Genomic DNA, 21870 nt, shown 5'->3' on the forward strand with positions numbered 1-21870 from the left:
CCCAGGGTATCTGGCAGAAATGGTCAATTTTCGATGATGAAAGAACCCCATCATGCGACACCTCAAAATTTGCATAATTCCGTGTGTAATCCAATAGAACCAAAAATTATAGTTTTACCCAATGCTGGGCACCCGGTGGCCACGGAACAGGTTCAGGGGACCACAGGGTATCTGGCAGAAATGGTCATGTTAGGGACGCAACTTTCTCGGAATGTAATCAAACCTCTCGACAGCAGCTAACGGTTTCGAGACTGCAAAGAATTGGTATTTTATTTCAATAATTCACATTTTACTTAGCTTATTACTTACATTATACTCTCATGCCTGAATTCTCCGAGACGCGGCTCTCCTAACCCTTCTAATACTGTAGTTCGTTACATTAAACTCTTACACTACATGTTCTCGTAATTTCAACTGACTCCGTACATTTAGATGGTTAAAGGGAACTCGGAACTCATTAGGCACGGAAATTAGGAAATTAGTCTACAATTTCCAACAGCTCAATTTTCTATGATAAAAGAACCTGCGACACCTCAAAATTTGCACAATTCCGTGTGTAATCCAATAGAACCAAAAATTATAGTTTCACCCAATGCTGGGCACCCGGTGGACACGGAACAAGTTCTGGGGACCACAGGGTCTCAAGCAGAAAAGAAAAAATTCCATATCTCTCGAAGAAATTTTTAAATATTTGGTTTTCTGTGAGAAATTCTTAGGAATATCAATCTAAGCTCCAAATATATATCTCGCGTTAAGTTTCATAACGACGTGTCTGCAATGATCGATTTCTTTTCATCGATTTTCTCTTTCTATTTTTACGGGAAGTTCAATAAGTATACTTTCACCTTTTTATACGTTCATCATTGGCTGAACGATACAAAATTCTGCCATTAAAACAATGGCTTGTTTTAACAAAACTTTTATATGTTTTAACACTTCTCTTGAATATGTAGATGTGTCAAAGAAATGTATAAGTTTTGAGTTTGCCTATTCTATTAGCGACAGATTTTTTATCAATCAGCCAATGATGGACGTAAAAAGAGGTTTAGGTAATTCAGTAGGAGACGTTACTGGCTTGCAATTTGAACAAAAATTACCATGGAAAATGTTTTCTCGTCTTTCTGATACATTTCAGTCTCTGCTAAAAATCCCGTTAAATTTTGTGGTATGCTAACGTATGAACCTCATCTACGAGTACAAGAAAGCAAAACATATTGTTCTTACAAACCTGTTGCAAATATTGGGTTGGAGTACCATTCTATATGCTAACTTGGTATGATGATACTTTTTCAGCAACGTGAATGCCGAATTAACCGTTTTTTTTACTATTTCAAAAATGCGAGGCAAACTATTAGAAACAAGCATAAAAATCATTGATTTGTATTAAAGTTCAATGGCACAGCATGTTACCTTAAGCTTCATGAATTGCTATTCAGAAATTCCAAACAAATTTACAAAATCTGGTTTTCTATGAGGAATTCCTAAGAAGACCAACCTCAAAACAAAATATTATCAAAATCTATCTGTTTTATGAAACAAATTCGCAATATTCGTATGATAATTAACAAACTACACAAGCTTATTCAAAATATTTTTATAATCTATATTTATGATCAAAACTTCGAATTTTCATGAAACAAATTCACGTAATTCCGTAAGTTCAAATCAATCGTAAAAAATGTGTTTCTCAAAACTAACTCATATGCACTCTTTACCGTATCATAAAAATCTTTATTTTTGATCTAAGGTAAACAAATCCAATAAACTACCGCATTTTAATTAATTCTTCATAAAGCTCGGAAGTTCATATGAATATTAGTCTGATATTCTGAAAATGTGGGAAATGTGTGCAGATGGTTTTAAATTTTTTGTTTCCTGAAAAAAGGTTTATCACACAATACCGTATTTTTACAATGAACCTCACAAATATTATATTTTCGTTGGTTGTTCGACCATGAACTCTGCCTGGATTCGAAGGTCTTTCTTCGCTGCCTTTGCAATCACCGAGAAGTGCACAAAGTCCGGGAAACAAACCGGGGGCTTGGGTCGCCAGGCGATTAGCGACAGTATCATTTTTCTGAAAACAGTAATTGAAACCAATCACATTACACTAAACGCCAGAGTTTCTCTTCATTACATTGAAAGGCCCTTCAAAAACTACTTGATTAGAAACTCCAGAATATCTTTCATAAATTCATCCAGATATCCCCCTTTAGAGTTTCTTTAGTTCATGGAATCCTGTAACAGTTGTCGATTTTTTGCATGGAACTTCTCTATTTTATTCTAAAGTTCTTCCGAGATGAAACATTCGATATTATTCCAGAGAACCATTCACGCATTGCTTCTACCGGTTATACCAAAAAAGTATTTCATGATACCTCTATTCTATGTTTTTTCATTGATGTTTACAGGAATTTCATCATAGTTTCTTTAAAGATCCAAGATTGTTCGTAAAAATTTTTTTAACAATTCTCCTTTAACTTCCTTATTCCTATAGAGATCTAGATAAATAAATAAATAAATAAATAAATATATATATATATATATATATATATATATATAAATATATATATATATCCCTAGTTAGAAGTATATTGGAATATGCCATTCAAATTTGGGCTCCTAGACAAATTATACTCGAAAGTGTCCAAAGAAGATTCATTAGATATGCGATGCGATCTCTACCTGGAATGATTCCATTGGCTTACCGCCTTATGCAAACAGATGTAGGCTGATCAATCTAGAAACTTTGAGCGAAAGAAGTGAAATGTTACGTATATTATTTATTTTTGATTTGCTGCAAGGAAATATAGAATGTAGTCCTCTATTGGCAATGCTGAACATTCATGCTCCATCCAGGACATTGAGAGAGCATGATTTTTTAAGATTACCAAATGACGGCCATAGGAGCTTTTTTAACCCGTTTGTAGAATGTTGTCGATTAGGCTGGAACAAATTTCCATTTCTTCTAATGTCACCCCCCCCCCCCCCCCCTCGCAAAATTTTGACCAGATTTCACATTTTTGAGGGGGGGGCAAAAATAAAATTTTAACGAAAATGAAATTTTTTTTTACGAAATCTGGGCTACTCACAAAATTCCTTAACAAATCCGATGAGTTTTGTGATTTTGCCTAATTGTTCGGGTATTTTCTCACAAAATCCATTTATTTATTATTGTCCCCCCCTTGACGAGTCAAACAGCAAAGTGACAAAAGAAGAAAATGATATTTGTTCCGGCCTTATTTAATTGTGATTATTATATGTATGATTTTAGTATTAGCAAAACTATATTTAAGAATAGAATAAGAAGCAATATTCACTGTTTGATAGGAATATCTTAGACGGTGTCCAAATAAATATATATATATATATATATATATATATATATATATATATATATATATATATATATATATATATATATATATATATATATATATATATATATATATATATATATATATATATATATATATATATATATATATATATATATATATATATATATATATATATATGTGTATATACAGGGGGTAGACAAAATGTTTGGGATAGGCAAAATTTTTTTGTCTCAAATAATGTTCAATGAACTGTAACTTTTTGCGTAGTTTATCAAAAATTCTCAAATTTTCACTGCAATTTGTCCAGCTAGTAAACTATAATTTGTACAGGTTTGGGTTTTGTTGGTTAACCCTACATTGAGTAAGAGCAATTTCAGCAAAATGCTTCTTTTCTGAGAGCTGTTTTTAAAAGTGTTATATCTCAAGGTACAGTTAACGTAATTTAACGAAATTTTGAACATTCATTACTAATTTATTGGTCTTTGAAAAACATTTGACTTATCTGAATTTTTTTTATAAGAAAGAAAGTTAAAGCGGATTTAATTTTCAAGTGAGAATTTCTAAACATTATACGATTTTGACATATTTGCATTACCTTTTCTATATTATGGATGGCCGTTTTGTTACTTACGTTTCAAATATATTTATATTAAGATGTATTGGAGGCTTTTCAAGTAAACAAAAATCACTTTCATAAATTTTCATACGATGTCAAAAATTTTGCTTTGGTTGTATATATTGAAAAAAATATTTCAATCGCTTTAACTTTCCTTCTTGTGTAAAAAATTCAGTTGAGTCAAATGTTTTTCAAAGATCAAGATATTAATAATGAATGTTCAAAGTTTCGTTAAATTACGTTAACTATACCCTGAGATATAACACTTTTAAAAATAGCTCTCAGAAAAGAAGCATTTTGCTGAAATTGCTCTAACTTAATGTAGGGTTAGCCGGCAAAGCCCAATTTTGTACAAATTATAGTTTAGCTGGGACAAATCGCAGTGAAAATTTGAGAATTTTTGATGAACCATAATAACCAAAAAGTTATAGCTCATTGAAAATTTTTTGAGACGAATAAAATTTGCCTATCTCAAACATTTTGTCTACCCCCTGTATAAATATATATATATATATATATATATATATATTTTTTTTTTCTTTATTATCGAGATTTTCAGCCCTTGGCTATATATAATATATATATATATATATATATATATATATATATATATCTTAAGTGATTTCTTCCCAGTAATGTAGCTATTTGGATGCGAATGAGACATTTTAGGAAATATATTTCGAATATACACATTTTGCACACATTTTTATTTGAAAAATAACATACTATAATATACTTAAAAATGCAATTTCGAAATAGGTTGACGCGTATACTCCGTTGTTGTGTCTCGCATGAGACTCCACACATAATCACCCATCATTTTCGATGTTGCTTGGCACTGATATCGTTGCTCCATATGTTTTATATCTTGATGAAAACGTTCGCCTTGTTCCTCTGAGTATACACCCATATTTTCTTTAAATTTATCCAAATGAGAATGAAGAATGTGCACCTTTAGTGACATTCGACACCCCATGGTTTCAAAATTTTTCATCAGTTCATGTACTATGGCCTCATATCTTGGATCACGATTATTCCCTAAAAATCCTTGAACTATATCTCGAAAGCTTTTCCAGGCTGCCTTTTCTTTCTCATTCAATAATTTCGGAAACGATTCCGATTTTATAAGTTTTTTTACTTGTGGTCCTGTAAAAACACCGGCAGTTATTTTTGCCTCGGAAAGTTTCGGAAACAGTTTTGTTATAAACTTAAATGATTCCGAATCCTTATTCAATGCTTTCACGAATTGCTTAATCAAACCAAGTTTTATATGAAGAGGTGGCATTAAAATTTTTTCCATGTTCACTACTGGATCGTTTTTAACATTTTTTTCGCCGATTTTGTATTGGGCTCTGATTTCCCAATTTTTAATTTTATAGTGGTTCTCTGTGTCTCTGCTGTCCCACAGGCACAGGAAACAAGGGAATTTAGTATACCCTCCTTGTAATCCAATTAGGAAACCAATCATTTTAAAGTCGCCTATTACCTCCCAACCAAATTTTTCATACTGAATTTTGTTGAATAACAATTTTGTTGTGGCATAACTTTCTTTCAGGAGAATGGAGTGTGCAATGGGTAGAGATGGGTACTGCTCGCTTTTTACGCGGTTGTGCAGTAGCACAACCTTCAAACTTTTTGAAGAGCCATCAATAAAGAGCCGCCAGTCTCTTACAATCAATGGAATGCCGATTTCAGAAAATAGACCTGCAAAAAAAGAGATACAGTTTTCTTCGTTTTGATGCTGTTGTCATCCGAATAGATAGAAATACCCACCCTCGATATCTCTACAAAAGCAAATTCCATCTTCGCTGGTGTAATAGGAGGAAAACTCTTCATCGCGAGTTCTCTGGGATGTTATTCTGACGGATTCATCCAGCAAACTCCATTGCTTCAGCCTAGATAACAATAATTCGCTTTTGTTTTTAGGGAGTGCAAGGTCACGAATCAAATCATTTATTTCCGTTTGATTCGGATAATGTGGAATATTGAGCACTCCTCCTTGAAGTTGTAAAGACTCACTACTTGGGACAGAACTTCCACTAACTGTCGATATTGTAGTGGTACTAACAGCCGTTTCACAGGTACGTTGAGGTATGGGGCGTTCAGCGGAATGTGGAATTGGCGCACGTGATGAAGGGATATCAGGGTAAGTTGACTTTTTTTGACCACTAGCCAAATTCACAACACAAAAATAACAGTCGGTTTGATGATTTGAAGGTGAATGCCAAATCCGAGGCACAGCAAATTCCATTAATCTGTTTTCTCCTTGGTACCAACCTGAAATTTGTTTGAATATTTGTATTTGAATAATTGAGAATTTAAAAGGAATCAATAAATAGTAAATATAACATAAACATTCTGCTAACAGTTTTTGATGGTATAAAAATTGTACAAGATTTTGTTATGACAAGTATGAAATAGTTTTCATTCTTTCCTGAGTAAATCTATAATACAACACATAGAAATATTTAAAAATGGTAATGCTGCTCAGAGAAGATTTAAGTTTTACAAATTTCTAAAATGACTAATAAATAATACCTTTTCTCCCAAAAATATTTCAAACCTGAAGTGCTTATCTTGATATACCATATTGCGTTGAAAATACATGTTTTACCATACTAAAGTTTTACGATACTTGATACATTTTGTATTCATCCAAATAAAATGTGGGTCATTCCATGTCAAATCGACAAATTTTTCATATGTTTTTGCCACTAATCTTTCAAATACTAATTTATATATTCTAGTTGAATAGAGCCTGCCTTAAAAAACTCTCAGCTCGATTTCTAACACTCGGAGATCATTCGTTCAATCCACAACAAAATTTGAATTTTTAATTATTTTTGAAAAAATCTCGTAAAACGCAATATGCATTCACTCATATCTGGTCAGCCAGAAGTCACTCTGTTTATCTTTTTATGTCCCTAAAAAGCTTTTTCTGCGTAGAATCTGATAGAAATAATCACAACACGGATTTCTTGAAATTTATCTATCATTTATGTGTTTTAATCCTATTTTGAAAGATTTCTCAAAAACACCCCTCTTTTTTGTCGATTTTTTAATTTTAAAAGATTTTTTTGACAGTTTCCCATCTTTTCCGCTTCTTTGTACAGAGTAATATTTGTATTAACAACGATAGACAATTTTAAAGTAGTGCTTCGAGTATTTAGGGAAATGTGAACCTACAGTATGACATTCATTGGTTAATATTATTATCGTCATGTATTACATATATTATATCACCTATCGAGCATATCATTCGTAATAGTAAAAAAACTAAATTACATAAACATTTAATCAATATAATTAATATACTACCCTAAACAAGTTTGATATTGTTGTGGGATTGAATTTTCAACTTACTAGACCAACATGTGAGAGGAGCACCTGTTGGTCTAGACTCTAGATCTTATCAAAAATTCACTCTAATACATGACAAATGTTTAGTCTTTGAAATCACCATAAAGAAATGTTTTCCATCCTCCACCCAACCATTCGAACAAACGCTCTAGTCGTAATTGTACATTGATTCTCCTCTGAGCTACACTGCCTGTAATCGCTGAACAGTCCCAACGGACTCCTATAATGAACTGGCATAGATAGAACAATGATAAACAATAATAAGATGTTGTGCTTATAGTTCTACCGTAGATAAAGTAGAAATAAAAGTCAGTATTGTGAACTATCTGTTTCAATTGAGGGGCCCCCAGATACATAGTGGCTTAAGTGACATTTTGGTCAATTTTTAGTTGATTATAGACAAATATTCATCAGACTTCATGCTTTTCAGCACTATTTTTAGATGTAACGTCAACTAGAAAAAACAGTAATTGGGAGAAAATTTAGTTAATTTTGGAACTCTTAAACAATTTGTATTGGAAGAAAAACTTTTGAGCTTAGTGGGTTTTGCGCAGAGTTTGGTGCCTACACGGTACAGTTCCTACCTTTCAACATGGTGCTCCCAGTTTAGTCCTACTGAAGGCAAAGTTTCAACTGTTGTTTTGTCTTTTTTGTACTTTTTTTCAGGAGTGAGCACCCATGATGTTAAAATGAACTGAATTAATCGGTGCCGTAACAGTCTGTTTACGGTTAGGATAAATTTAGGCGCGTAAGATTTTTAATGGTACGCTGATCCTATAACTTTTCTCTAATAACGAAGATTTCTTCATGATGAAAATATTTATATTTATATTGTTTTTTATTTATTGGTCTGTTTTTTAGACTACTGTCATCTATATATGTAAGGGATTCTGATTTTGAAACAGTTAAACGCAATAAATGACTATTATAAGTAAACAACTGAATATTATTCAATAGGAGCTAATTTTTCTGATAACTCGAAACCCAACTTTTACAATATCCCACGAAGGTTATACTTATTTTACTCTGTACAAATAAGCGAAAAAAGTGGGAAACTCTCAGAAAAATCTTTTAAAATTGAAAAATCGAGAAATAAAAGGGGTGTTCTTGAGATATCTATCAAAATCGGATTAAAACGTATAAATTTGAGAGAAATGTCAGGAAAACCATATTGAGATTATTTTTATCAGATTCTACACAGAAAAACCTTTTTAGAGACATAAAAAGATAAGCGGTATGATTCCTGGCTGATCAGAAATCAGTAAATACGTAATGCGATTTACGGATTTTTTTCAAAAATAATCAAAATTTAAAAATAGTGTGTAGGTTGAACGGATAATCTCCGAGTGTTACAAATCGAGCTGAGGCCATTATAAGCCATTTCCGACCTGCTGAAATTACTTTGAACATTACTTGGAATATCATGTGCCAATCGATTTGTCGATTTGGTATGGAATGACCCATGTTACATTTCATTTTATTCCTCTTTCATACAATAATTCTCTTTCATTGAAACATCACCCTGGTGGTTTTCTTCGGAACTCCAGTGGCAATCACTTTACACCCACCGAAATCTCTGGGTTGCCTTTCAATTAATTTTGCTGAGTTTAGGATGGAAGTTAGCTTTACCTGAAACTTATCACAACCAAAAAATCGGCCCAATCAAATACAAGGCAGCTAAAAATTTGCGGTGTGCAGAACATCAAAGTTACTTTAGGAATTCAATTGCATTCATCTTCAAAGTGTATACAGTCGAAACTAAGTATGTAAAATTTTCTAAGAAATCTCAGGAAGAATTCCTCAACAATTCTCTAGTAGCACTCAAGAAGACATTTCTGTGAAAGATTAAAAATTATCTTAAAAAAAAAATAAAGACATATATGAGAGAATTAAAAAAATGGCTGCCTTGTAAAAACCGAGAGCATGCATCTTGACTTCTTTGTGGTATTGTTGGAAAATACATTAGAAGTAGGGTAGATGATGATGAATGGGCCAGTCCAAAAACTGATCATGGTTGGACCAATTTTGAAAACCCAAAATAATGTATTGTTTTCTTAAAAACTCAAACTACACTCTCACTAATGACAAAATATGACTCTTTCTTCATTGAAATCACATCGGTTTTAATTAAATTACCGCCAAATATTTAAATTATTAATGGTTTTAGAAAGGCTTTCTAGAAGCCCTAGTGGAGCACCAAAAATGCTCAGTTTGTAGCATCGAGAACATAGAAATTCTTTTTCATTTCCTGATCTTTTTTCGTTATTCTATTGCAAAAATATCTAACCTTCTTTGGCGGTTGACCGACATTTGTCCGAAAACCAGTACCCCGAAAGAAGTTTCTCCGAAAGTTTTTCCCTCGAAAAACGATTCCCCGAATGAACCGTTTCCCCGAATGGACCGTTTCCCCGAAATATTTTTGAATGCAGTTTATTTATGAAAATACCGAAACGGTGTAATCTTGGTTGGACCAAACCATTACACCGTTGGTTACTAGGTCCGGCTTAGTTTGTTTACAGTTTTCTTTGCGCGCGATGTCAATTTCAAAACGTTCGTCGGTCTCAAAATGAAGTGGAAGAGTTTTGAAATTGCAAATATTTGATCTCTACGTACATTATATCAAATAACAGAGCCTTTGCCATCGCGCCCCGACCGTATGGATAGCTGCTCGTCCTGAAATTCGCCCAGTACACCGAGGCTCCCGAAGTTTCATCATTTTAATATCATATCCGGATTCCGTGCGCGGTATCTGCGGCCCGCTACCGATCGTTTGGCCAACCGAAAGCCTCGTACATTAATTGGTTATCACTTCTTGCAACACCGATTCGTTTCGGAACGACAATGCTGACCTGAAGTCCAATTTTCGCTGCGATTCACAAGGAATAAGAAAAGGTTAGTCGAAAAAATGTCTTCATGTTTCGTTGGTTCATCCATGATCATTTATTTGGTCCAACCATAAGCAGCAATGGTCCACCAAGATCAGAATCTTTTGCTCATAAAAGTTAATTTATAAAATAAATGTGCTAGTTATTTCATGCTTCTATGTCGTTTTTTGAAAATTAGATGAGTAAAGCTTTCAGCGAATCACAACTTGGCTGTATAAAATTGGCTACTTTATATATAAAAGAGGCTTCTATTATGACTAAGTGTTGGAATCAACGAAATTGGTCCATTCATCATCATAGACCCAACTACTGTTTTGTTTTTGGTTCAAATACCAGAAATTTTTCGAGTGAAATAAAAACAGATTTCTGACACAACCATTTGTTAGAAAAAGCAGTAAAACGTAAACATATGAATAAGTTATAGAACGTCTATTCTGCCCTTTTAAGCATATCTGAACTATGTTGAATTCAATGCAAGTAGCATTTTTCTCAGTTACAAAGCCATTTAAAATTAATTGGATTTTTGTTTTCATCAGGTTTCATAGCTTAATATAGCACAATAACGTTATGTATCTTTCTGACATTGATTTTAAAATATTGTTTTTGTTAGAGCGAATGGGTCAACCTCGTTGAAAAACAACATGGTACAGATACGCTTAGAATGGCAGTATTGTATAGATAAAAAAATCATTCTAAATTAAATACTGTACCATGCAACCGTCTTGTGCAATTATGACAGGCATAATGTGGCACCCACTGTTTATCTTGATGTTCGACTTCGATGTTGAAATATTGCTTGTATGCTTCATATAACTTGGTATCTTTTCGCAATGTATGTTTGGTTGTTGTCCTGGTAATAAAGTAACCACAAATGTAACAAAAATCATCTGGATGATGATTGCAGTCATCAGATCGCCAAAGCATCTGAAAAAGTGAACAGAAATTTAGCTAAAGCTTTTCAAGCACATTTAGTAATTTACCTCTGGTTTGCCATTGTCAACAGGCCGTAATTTCTGATTAACACTTGATGCAACGTTTTCTGAAGTATGATCGACGATCTGTTCAGCTGCTGCCACTTGTTGTTCTTCCATATCTGAAGTTGAAACCCTTCGAGCATCACCAGTTGCAGAGACATTTGTGCGACTTAGACCAGATCCGCTTGGTCCAGCATACAGGGTTGGAGCTTGTGATGAAGGAATATTTGGATAAATATTTAAGTTCCTCCCGCGAAAGATTTTTGCCAAACAAAAATAACAGTCATTTTGATGGCTAGTTGGCTGACTCCAAATTCTTGGCCTGTCAAATTTCAACCTTGCTGATCTATCTTTTGCTGGTTCTTTGAAGAGAAAACATATTATATTTTTTTTTGTTTCTATTGAAAAATAAGCTAGAAAGCTCAAATGCGGTATCAAAATTTCAACAGGGCATAATTGCTTTTGAAGACGGCCTTTTCTGTCAAGTCGTATTTCAGTCCTACCTAAAATCCATAGCCACTATATAAAAGAGGTTTATACTAATTCTAGTAGAAAGAATTTTTAAATAAATTCATTATTTAGATGGCTGAAAGCATCTCTACTTTTCAAATAGTGAATTGTATAGTAGGGCTAAAGTACGACCTACGGCTTTAAAATAGAGTTGTTTTCAAAAGCAATTGGTCAGGGTTCTGCTAAACCGAACTATTTACCATATGAAAACCATCGATGGTGGCAAACATACTAGACCTAACTGATAAGAAAGTTGTTCATCCCAATTAATTGTGAACTATATTACTAACATTCTGTAGAAGAAATTCGTACCCACAACACATACGGAAATTGTTTTCCGGCAATTTACGGATAAAAACAGTGGAAATTATTCAAAATGGCAAATAGTTCGGTTTATCAGAACTCCAACAAATTACGCGCGTTTGAAATATTGTTACTAATAAAATTGTCAATTTATCTAAAACCTACTAAGCAATCCAACAGCACAACTCTGACAAACGAAATGTGGAACCCAATATTTGTCTTGGTTTTTGATTTCCAGGCCAAAATATTCTTGGTATGCTTGTCTTAATTTAGCTCCATCAGAAATTGAACACTTTTTCACACGGGAGCTTATAAACTCTCCACAGACGTAGCAAAATGAGTCAGGTGAGTGGAGACATTCGGTCGATGACATTTTTTTTTGTATTTCAGTTCTAGGCACTTTGGATTCTTATTACTAAGCACACTTGAACTCAAGTACAACTACTGATTCAGAAACAGAAACTGTAATTTTGCCGAGCAAAGCATTCGTATAAGGACTGTATCGAAAAGTTATTAGCAATGATGAAAACGGCTTCAAAAGATTAGGTTCAACATACAAGTAATTTGATGTTTAACCTTTCGCTGATCGCGCTGTTGTATTGTGTAAAACTCGCTTAAAAAAGCTCGTTCGTTGTACACAGCAACAGCGCGGTGCTGCAGAGGACGGCTGATCGCGCGATAGCTGAACGGTTAACTGGATGATCGACTGTACGTTGGATAATATTTTTGGGTTTTTGGCATCTCAGTCTGATTTATTGGACCTTAAGAACCGAAACGTCGGACTAAGAAAACATATAGTTGTTTTTGATTGACCAAATCAGACTGAGATGCCAAATACCCAAAAATAGTAATTTGATGTTTAGAAATATAGTATAAATCATTGAAAAAGAAATCGAACTGCAACTTTCTAGAAATAGTCATTTTACTTGAGCTTTGCTCGAAAACTAAACACATGTTTTAAAAATTCGGCACAAAAAAATTAATTTGCAAAAAAAATGTGGAAGCAAGTATAAGAAAAAACAAAAATCCGGCTCATTAAGCAAATACATACATAGGTACAATTCTCACGATCACCAAGGACAATTTCCTCTGAATTTTAAAGTATTTCGAATCACTGAAAATAACGCATTTTTCAGGTATTCAGTTTGATGGTGTTCCATCTAATCACGTTGATGTCAATTAAAATTATACAAAGCGAAAAAACCTTTTTTTATTATTCGATGTACATAATAGAGGAGTAGTTATAGCAAAGAACTAAATTTACGCTTTTTTTACAGTCCGATAATAAGTTGATGATGTTTTTTGTATAGAAAATATCTATTTCGAAAACCGGTGTTATGTAATATATAAAGTGTGCGTAATCCCCAACAAGATGTTTTTTCCACATTTTTTTCATTACAAATTTTACTCGCTACAAACTATTTAATTGCGAGGAAATATTTTAAGAAACCGAATTTTGATCAGATTTTTATTTTGTGACATGCATTAATCTATCCATACTTCAATAATACTTAAGATTCTAAAATAAAGAAATGTTGGACTCATATTTAACTAAATCGTAAAGATTTGCTAGTAGAACCGAAATAAAAAGACTTATTTAATTCAGTGTTGAGATATAACGTCATAAACATTGCTAATTATTTTACGATACAATCCATATAAAAGCTTTTTTCTTATATAAACTGGTTTACTTAACTTTACTTAACAATAAAAACAAATCAAATCGTAAGTGGGGTGATAAATCTACTTTTTTGTGTTTAATAATTCAGTCTTAAAATGTAGAACTTCAGTTGCTGATTGGATTTAAATGGTATTCTGTAAGTCATAACAATTCGAATTTTAATTCTCGAGTTGTTTCTGAAAAGCAGGTTTGGAAAAATGTGCAAAAATGTTGTTTTGTAAGAAATTTTAGTATTTTCTATCTGTTCCTAGATTCCAAACCAGGCATGCATTGTGTTTTTATGTTGTTTTGTACAATTCACTATTAAAACACAATTTTTTTGAACTAGAAATCAATTAAAAAAATATCTGTTTTTTTATTCGGACGCAGTAACGTTTTGTGTTCAACGTTTGATTTCAGCGTTCTTTTCGAATACTTTTTATATTAGCGACGCACTTAGAACAGCTAAAACGACATGGAATATTAGAAGTAATCAGCCAAAATAATTCATAACAAACACTGCGCAACATTTTTTAGGCTATCGAAAGTAAACAAAATTTTATCATTGGTTCCTGAGCATCAACCAAACAGCCCAAAGTATCAAATGCAACAAAACCATATTTGAGTTTTAAAAGTTTACAACGGAATTTTGTTTTAGACAAAAATTATTTTCTTTAGATGAAAGTTGGCCATGTCCAGTAACATTTTCATTCTTTCGGAGTACTGTTCGGCTGTCTAAATCTCGGTAGAAATAAACCGAGATTAAGCTTTTAAAAATAATTGTATCTTTTTCTGTAAAAAATAAACTTTTTATGATATCGACACGCTTGAATTAATTTAATGTTAAAGAAAATGATCAAAACTTTAAAATATTCGCGTATTTTTTGCACTGTGAAATAAAAACAACCGTAACTTTGTTATCGGCGCGAAGAATCACGACCACGAGTCCGACTGAGACAAAGATTCGAATAGCACTAGGCAGTGCGGTGTTGCATTGTTGATCTACTCGTAAGCCATTATCACACACTATCGCATGATTCCATATAGGGTTGGTGTTCGAGAATTCGCCATGTAGCAGTATTCGCCACCCTGTATTATTCAGCCTTTCGCTGTATAGATCGATATGAATGATTTTTTTGTAAAGTAAAACACATCCAAATGATATGAAAACGCTGGATGCTTTGGATGCTTTAAGTTTACTCAAAAAAATTAAGAATAAAAAAGTTTTCATAAAATTTTAGCTCCATAAATCAGTATTGCCACTCCTGCTCCAGTATTCACCACCCTCCATAAGAATTGCTTGGGGGCAGCGAATATTGGAACACCTACCCTATCGCATTATTCTCTACCATCTATATCGAATTCTTGATAGGGAGAAGTACCGTAAAACGGGGTAACATTGATCAGCGGGGAACCTTTGATCACCTTGACTATTCTTCAGGAAAAATCAAATCTTGAACATTCCACGACAAAAATCAAGGTGAGTTACACCGCTAATCAATGTTACCCAGTTTTACGGTAATTATTGCTGCATAATTGTGTGACATCCGTCGTAGGAAACAATCGCAGCACATTTAGTGATGATATTAGTAATGGAAGGAAATAGAAGAAGAAAGGGGGGATCCATAAAGTACGTCACGCTTATAAGGGGGAGGGTGGGCTCGGAAAATATATCAAATATACGAAAACCTCGCACGAATGGGGGAGAGTGGCTAAAAGTCCTAAATTGTGCATGACGTACTAAATGGATGCTCCTTAACATAAATCATGTCCATTTAGAATCCGTACACACGGAATCACGAATATCTCTGGAATAAACTGGCTTGTGAAAATGTCAACCTTTCAAAACATGCATATTTTAGAGCGCCTTCATGAAAAAATATCATTAAAATTATTACTTTTATTTTTTAATTTTACTAATGTAAACTTCCTTCAAAAGTTGTCTAACTGTAAAATTTGTAGTATCAAGCTTTTTTGGAAACATATTTTATAGTGCAGTGTCCGGAGTCGGTTTTCCTGTCTTTCTTAGATTCCTAATCGTTTTGACCAGTATTTTTTTCAGTTATGGAAATGGGGGCGTTTGAATGGATGTAGTATATTGGAGACTATGAAAGAGTTATTTTGAAAAACACTACTCAATTTTTGCGTTGCCTCTGAAAATCTTTCGACTGTAGTGACAACTTTCGAATCCAAGCCAAATCTTCTTTGGTCCTTTGCGGTGTTTTAAAAATTGCTAGTGATTTCTGAGGCTTTAGATCTTGTACAATTTTGAGTTGATCATCATGTTGTTACTAAAACGGTGTCCAAAGGAGGACTACCCGCCATGCCATGATATTCGTAGTAAATTTCTCCATGAACACGAACTCCAATCGGCAGGGGACATCTTCTCATGTCATGATCAATAACATTTGAGCGCGTAACAAATGATAGTTTTGGCGATATTTAAGCTTTTTGCTATAGTCGCGCTTGAAAATGTTGAATTTTCAAGGCGTTTGTGCTAGATTTTTTTGTTCGTCTTATTTTCATTCTGGTATATCTTTTGATTCGTTGTACGAAAACCGGTGAAATTTTCACCATTAAAAGAGGAATAGTTTATGAGTAAACTAAGCGTGTCACTAGAAAATATGCAGCGCGTACGGATTCTAAGTGGACAATGCAAACACTTACACACTTGATCTTCCGTAGATTTTCTCACAGAAAATCAGAGTTTTGTTACATGAAACTTTAAAGCTTAGAATGAATATTTAGATCTTGAATACATTTTAGAGAGGATTCCGTTTGGCGTGTTTGGTGTTTGTGGTGACGTTCCAATGAACTTCTCGTATATAAATTCCAACTTTTAAAGATATATATATATATATATATATATATATATATATATATATATATATATATATATATATATATATATATATATATATATATATATATATATATATATATATATATATATATATATATATATATATATATATATATATATGAAGATACGGTATTTTGTGAATTTATTTTATGTTTTTTAAAAACTTAAAAGAAGCGAATACACCTTGAGGATAAATTCAAGAAGACTGTTCATATACTATGATGTATCCGGGAGATGCTTTTCTTGAAGGCATACTGATTTTAAAATATTTATAGGAAGATACAGTATTTTCTGAAAATAGATCTTAAAAATATAAGGTAGAATTCAATTTCATTATACTTACAATCCCAGATACTATTTAAATTGCATACTTGAAAAAAGAAGAATCGGTTGAGAGACAACTAAATTAAAGTGGAAAGTTGATAAGCTTGTTTTAACCCTTAATCACAAGGGACAAGACATTTCTGCCAGAGATCCTGTGGAGTTCCGTGGCCTCCGGGTGCCCAGCGTTGGGTAAAACTATAATTTCTGGTTTTACTAGACTACACACGGAATTGTGCAAATTTTGAGGTGTCGCATGATGGGATTCTTTTGGAATCAAAAATTGGCCATTTCTGTCGGAGACCCTGTGGTCCCCAGAACTTGTTCCGTGTCCACCGGGTGCCCAGCATTGGGTAAAACTATAGTTTTTGGTTCTATTGGATTACACACGGAATTGTGCAAATTTTGAGGTGTCGCATGATGGGGCTCTTTCACCATCGAAAATTGACCATTTCTGTCAGATACCCTGTGGTCCCCTGAACCTGTTCCGTGGCCACCGGGTGCCCAGCATTGGGTAGAACAATAATTTTTGGTTCTACTGGATTACACACGGAATTATGCAAATTTTGAGGTGTCGCATGACGGGGTTCTTTTATCATCGAAAATTGACCATTTCTGCCAGATACCCTGGGGTCCCCTGAACCTGTTCCGTGGCCACCGGGTGTCCAGCATTGGGTAAATCTATAATTTTTGGTTCTATTGGATTACACACGGAATTATGCAAATTTTGAGGTGTCGCATGATGGGGTTCTTTCATCATCGAAAATTGACCATTTCTGCCAGATACCCTGGGGTCCCCTGAACCTGTTCCGTGGCCTCCGGGTGCCCAGCGTTGGGTAAAACTAAAATTTTTGGTTCTACTAGACTACACACGGAATTGTGCAAATTTTGAGGTGTCGCATGATGGGGTTATTTTGGAATCAAAAATTGGCCATTTCTGTCGGAGACCCTGTGGTCCCCAGAACTTGTTCCGTGTCCACCGGGTGCCCAGCATTGGGTAAAACTATAATTTTTGGTTCTACTGGATTACACACGGAATTATGCAAATTTTGAGGTGTCGCATGATGGGGTTCTTTTATCATCAAAAATTGACCATTTCTGCCAGATACCCTGGGGTCCCTTGAACCTGTTTCATGGCCACCGGGTGTCCAGCATTGGGTAAATCTATAATTTTTGGTTCTATTGGATTACACACGGAATTATGCAAATTTTGAGGTGTCGCATGATGGGGTTCTTTCATCATCGAAAATTGACCATTTCTGCCAGATACCCTGGGGTCCCCTGAACCTGTTCCGTGGCCTCCGGGTGCCCAGCGTTGGGTAAAACTAAAATTTTTGGTTCTTCTAGACTACACACGGAATTGTGCAAATTTTGAGGTGTCGCATGATGGGGTTATTTTGGAATCAAAAATTGGCCATTTCTGTCGGAGACCCTGTGGTCCCCAGAACTTGTTCCGTGTCCACCGGGGGCCCAGCATTGGGTAAAACTATAATTTTTAGTTCTACTGGATTACACACGGAATTATGCAAATTTTGAGGTGTCGCATGATGGGGTTCTTTTATCATCGAAAATTGACCATTTCTGCCAGATACCCTGGGGTCCCCTGAACCTGTTCCATGGCCACCGGGTGTCCAGCATTGGGTAAATCTATAATTTTTGGTTCTATTGGATTACACACGGAATTTTGCAAATTTTGAGTTGTCGCATGATGGTGTTCTTTTGAAATAAAAAATTGGCCATTTCCGCCTGAGACCCTGTGGTCCCCAGAACCTGTTCCGTGGCCACCGGATAACCCGTGCCAACCAAATGGCCTCATCAGGTCCGGAACAACATTTATATAATGATTTGTCACTAACAGCGATTCAAAAACACTGTTTCCAGTCGAAATTATTATGATGTGCGAAAATTATGTATCATGTCACACTTAGATCCGCCCGCAGCAAAAAGGGGGAGGGTCAGGGGGGATCCCCACCATATCATTCTTTAGATATACTCTTCCCCTTGATGATGCTTCAAACCGATTGTAATTTGGTGGCCTAGTTTCGGAGAACGAGCCATTTGAAGCCACAAAGTCCCGGCTGGTTAAGGATTGTCCTACAGAAATGAACACCCCTAGTTCCCCATACAAATTTCGGTTTTGAACTGTGGGGCCGCGGTCCATTATTTTTCAAAAATTCCTTCACTATGACACTTCTGGGGTCCCAAACCCCTGTTACTTTTAATTTCATCCCATAGCGTGAACCACTGTTGAACGGTGTAATTTAAGAAAATAGCTTTTCAGTGAAATTAAGAATTGTTTCCGCCCTACTGGTTGTAATAAAATCGCCTGGGTGATTTTTTTATAGTTTTGCTCAATGCACAAAAAAGGCGGCATAGGAGGAATTATTCGTATTTTCAGTTTTTTTTCAATTTTTATTAACGTGTATTTTTACTTGAAGCTAGTTCTACACTTAGTATTTTCAATAAAAGGCGCCAACAAAATGAAGCTTAGGTGATGAGAGGGGTTTAACCCCTCAAATCTCTCCCTTGAGCGCGAACTTGGCACCCTCATATATGTGAGAAACAATTGCCTTTCAATTGTTTCTCAAAAATTTGTATGGAACACTTTCATCGCGTTGTAGTATTTTTTTCTCGCTTATGTGATTTTAGATTTTCTACGCCCTAACAAATTCCAACGGAAATTACTTTATGAATATTCTATATTTTTGCGCCTGTAAACGAGTAAGAAAAGTCTGATTTATGATATTTGAATTTCAGCTCTTAAAGCTAAACTGAAAAGAAATCTTTCAACTCTCAGTATGAGCGCCCTCGCAAATATAAGAAGAACAACATGTGTTTTTCTTTCATGTTTGTGCTTCCATACATGTAATAAAATAACTCAGTGAAATTAGGAATTGTTTCCGCCCTACACATCAAAAAACGTTTAAAGGTTTCAGCAAAATGGTTTGCTGAAACAGAGCCAGCAAATATACGTTTTACTGAAAAAATCAGTAAATCGCTTGTGTTTGCTGAAAATCAGCAAAAACGTCTGAATTACTGAAATTTCAGTGAATTTTACCCGACCGGTCCACTATGGGCCAGAAATCAAAATTTCGCGACAAAACTCAAAAAAGTTGTTTTTCTAAGATCAATTAATTTTCATATATGTATGATTGTTTGGGCTATGTGTGATTGTAATCCGACTGATTTTTACAATTTGTAACAAAATTGTATAGGTTTTTGTATGAAGAAACTTCTTATAAGCGAAAATTCTTGATTTTAACCAATATTAAGAAAAATGTGTTTTTTGGTGAAAAATATACCCAACAAGTTTAACGCATACATTTCCTAACCTCAAATTTAGTATATTTTCCATATTTGATGCACAAATTGCGATGTTTTTTATTTAACTAATAATTTTTACAATAGTTACTCAAATTTTACGGTTTACTTGCCAATTTGTTCAAAAAGTAGTAGTATTCGACCGTATTCGACATGCAACCGGTCTAGGGTGCTAGTTTAGACTCTACTTTTTCGAATACTTTCGAACTTTTTTGCGGGAATTTGCGGGAAAGCAAGTTAGAGTGATTTTAGTGCATGTATCAATAATTTTACAATATTTTACGCTGTGCTTCAATAATCAACCACTCTTGCAATTACGATGCAATAACTTTATGGCTTGCGAAACAATATACATAACAACAAAGAACTATTATTCTGGAAGGTGGTTTGTTTCAGATATAACTGTGATAATAAGCTTTTAAATCAAGACCACACACTTACTAAATGTGCAAAGTTTCGGTATATCAATCCGTATAATCAATTAGAATTTTAATTAACTCAACGTACATACACACAGATGGATATTTTTTTAGTGAAATTAGGAACAAATCCACAGCTCAGGTGAGATTTACACAAGTGCTTAACCGACTTAGCTACCGAGCCAATCCATGACACGGCGTTTTAGTTGTTATAAGGAAAATCAAATCTTTCCCATAACCGCAAATATATCCATCTCACTTGTACATATGTACGAAGAGTGACCGCAATTTATTTATTGTACAAATACGGACTCCGAGTCAATTGACCGAGTGTCATTTGGCTGATTGCCGCTTGGCCGAACGCCATTTGGCCGAAAGGGTCATTTGGCCGAACGCCATTTTTTGAATGCCGTTTGACTGAAGGAGAAAGGATGAACTTAAACGATCGTGCCACTGTTCTCCTCGTCAGTATAACTCGAAAGAATTGCCTATGATTTAAAGAAGGAAACATCTCTGATAAAATATTGACAGTTTCAACGCCAAACATTCCCTGTATTGCAAAACTAGAAAGAATAGTCAATGATTGAAAAAGGAAAATAATGATGATCAAATTGGCAGCTAAAATGTGAAAAGGGGTCTCTGAATTATTTTGAACATAATTCGGCCAAGCGGCATTCGGCCAAATGGCCGGGCATCTGAAACACTTGAGCAGCGGATTTTTTCACCAAAAACTTATACATAAGTTGAGTTAATTAAAATTCATAATTGACCACACGAATAGATGTACCGAAACTTTGAATTTTGAGTAAGTATGTGATATTGATTTAAAAGCCTACAGTCACAGTCATATCTGAAGCGAAACCTTCCAGAATAATAGTTGTTTGTTAATGTGCGCATTGCTTCGCAAGCCATAAAGTGATTGCATCGTAATGGAAAAGTGGATCTTGGAGTGGATGGTTATTGAAGCACAGCGTAAAATATTTTAAAATTAACGCGTGCACTAAAATTACTCTAACTTAGTTTCCCGCGAATTTCCGCGAAAAAGTCAGGTAGCATCTGAGAAAAAAAAAAAGAGTCTAATCTAGCTTCCTAGACCGGTTGCATGTCGAATACGATCGAATACTACTACTTTTTGAATAAATTGGCAAATAAACCGTAAAATTTGAGTAAATATTGTAAAATTTTAATTTAAACTTACTTGCCTGCATATCAGTCCCATATTTACTGGATTTCCTATTCATATGGGACAGTTATGCGATCACAGGCAGTTACAGTGTTACAGACATCGCAATTTGTG

The 21870-nt window shown here is 34.4% G+C and overlaps 2 protein-coding genes across 6 annotated transcripts in view; both read right to left on the minus strand.

Annotated features, from left to right (window-relative positions):
- Positions 1–21870, minus strand: part of LOC109400030 (uncharacterized) — a 1200131-nt gene that overhangs the window by 354201 nt on the left and 824060 nt on the right. The window lies entirely within an intron of this gene.
- LOC115264417 (uncharacterized) lies at positions 4608–16480 on the minus strand. Its single transcript, XM_062846292.1, has 4 exons — positions 11183–16480; positions 10913–11126; positions 5731–6234; positions 4608–5661 (listed from the first exon to the last, which is right to left on the minus strand). Exons 1-4 carry the CDS (start codon positions 11291–11293, stop codon positions 4694–4696), a joined length of 1797 nt encoding a protein of 598 aa, XP_062702276.1. The 5' UTR covers positions 11294–16480; the 3' UTR covers positions 4608–4693.

The sequence above is a fragment of the Aedes albopictus genome, chromosome 1 (genome assembly GCF_035046485.1).
Source record: "Aedes albopictus strain Foshan chromosome 1, AalbF5, whole genome shotgun sequence".
In the NCBI taxonomy this organism is placed as follows: domain Eukaryota; kingdom Metazoa; phylum Arthropoda; class Insecta; order Diptera; family Culicidae; genus Aedes; species Aedes albopictus.

Coding starts and splice junctions, on each gene's coding strand:
- LOC115264417 (XM_062846292.1), bottom strand. CDS start 11,293: ATGGAAGAACAACAAGTGGCAGCAGCTGAACAGATCGTCGATCATACT. Junction 11,127..11,182: donor TTGACAATGGCAAACCAGAG/GTAAATTACTAA, acceptor TCACTTTTTCAG/ATGCTTTGGCGATCTGATGA. Junction 6,235..10,912: donor TTGCACAAGACGGTTGCATG/GTACAGTATTTA, acceptor AACAAATTTCAG/GTTGGTACCAAGGAGAAAAC.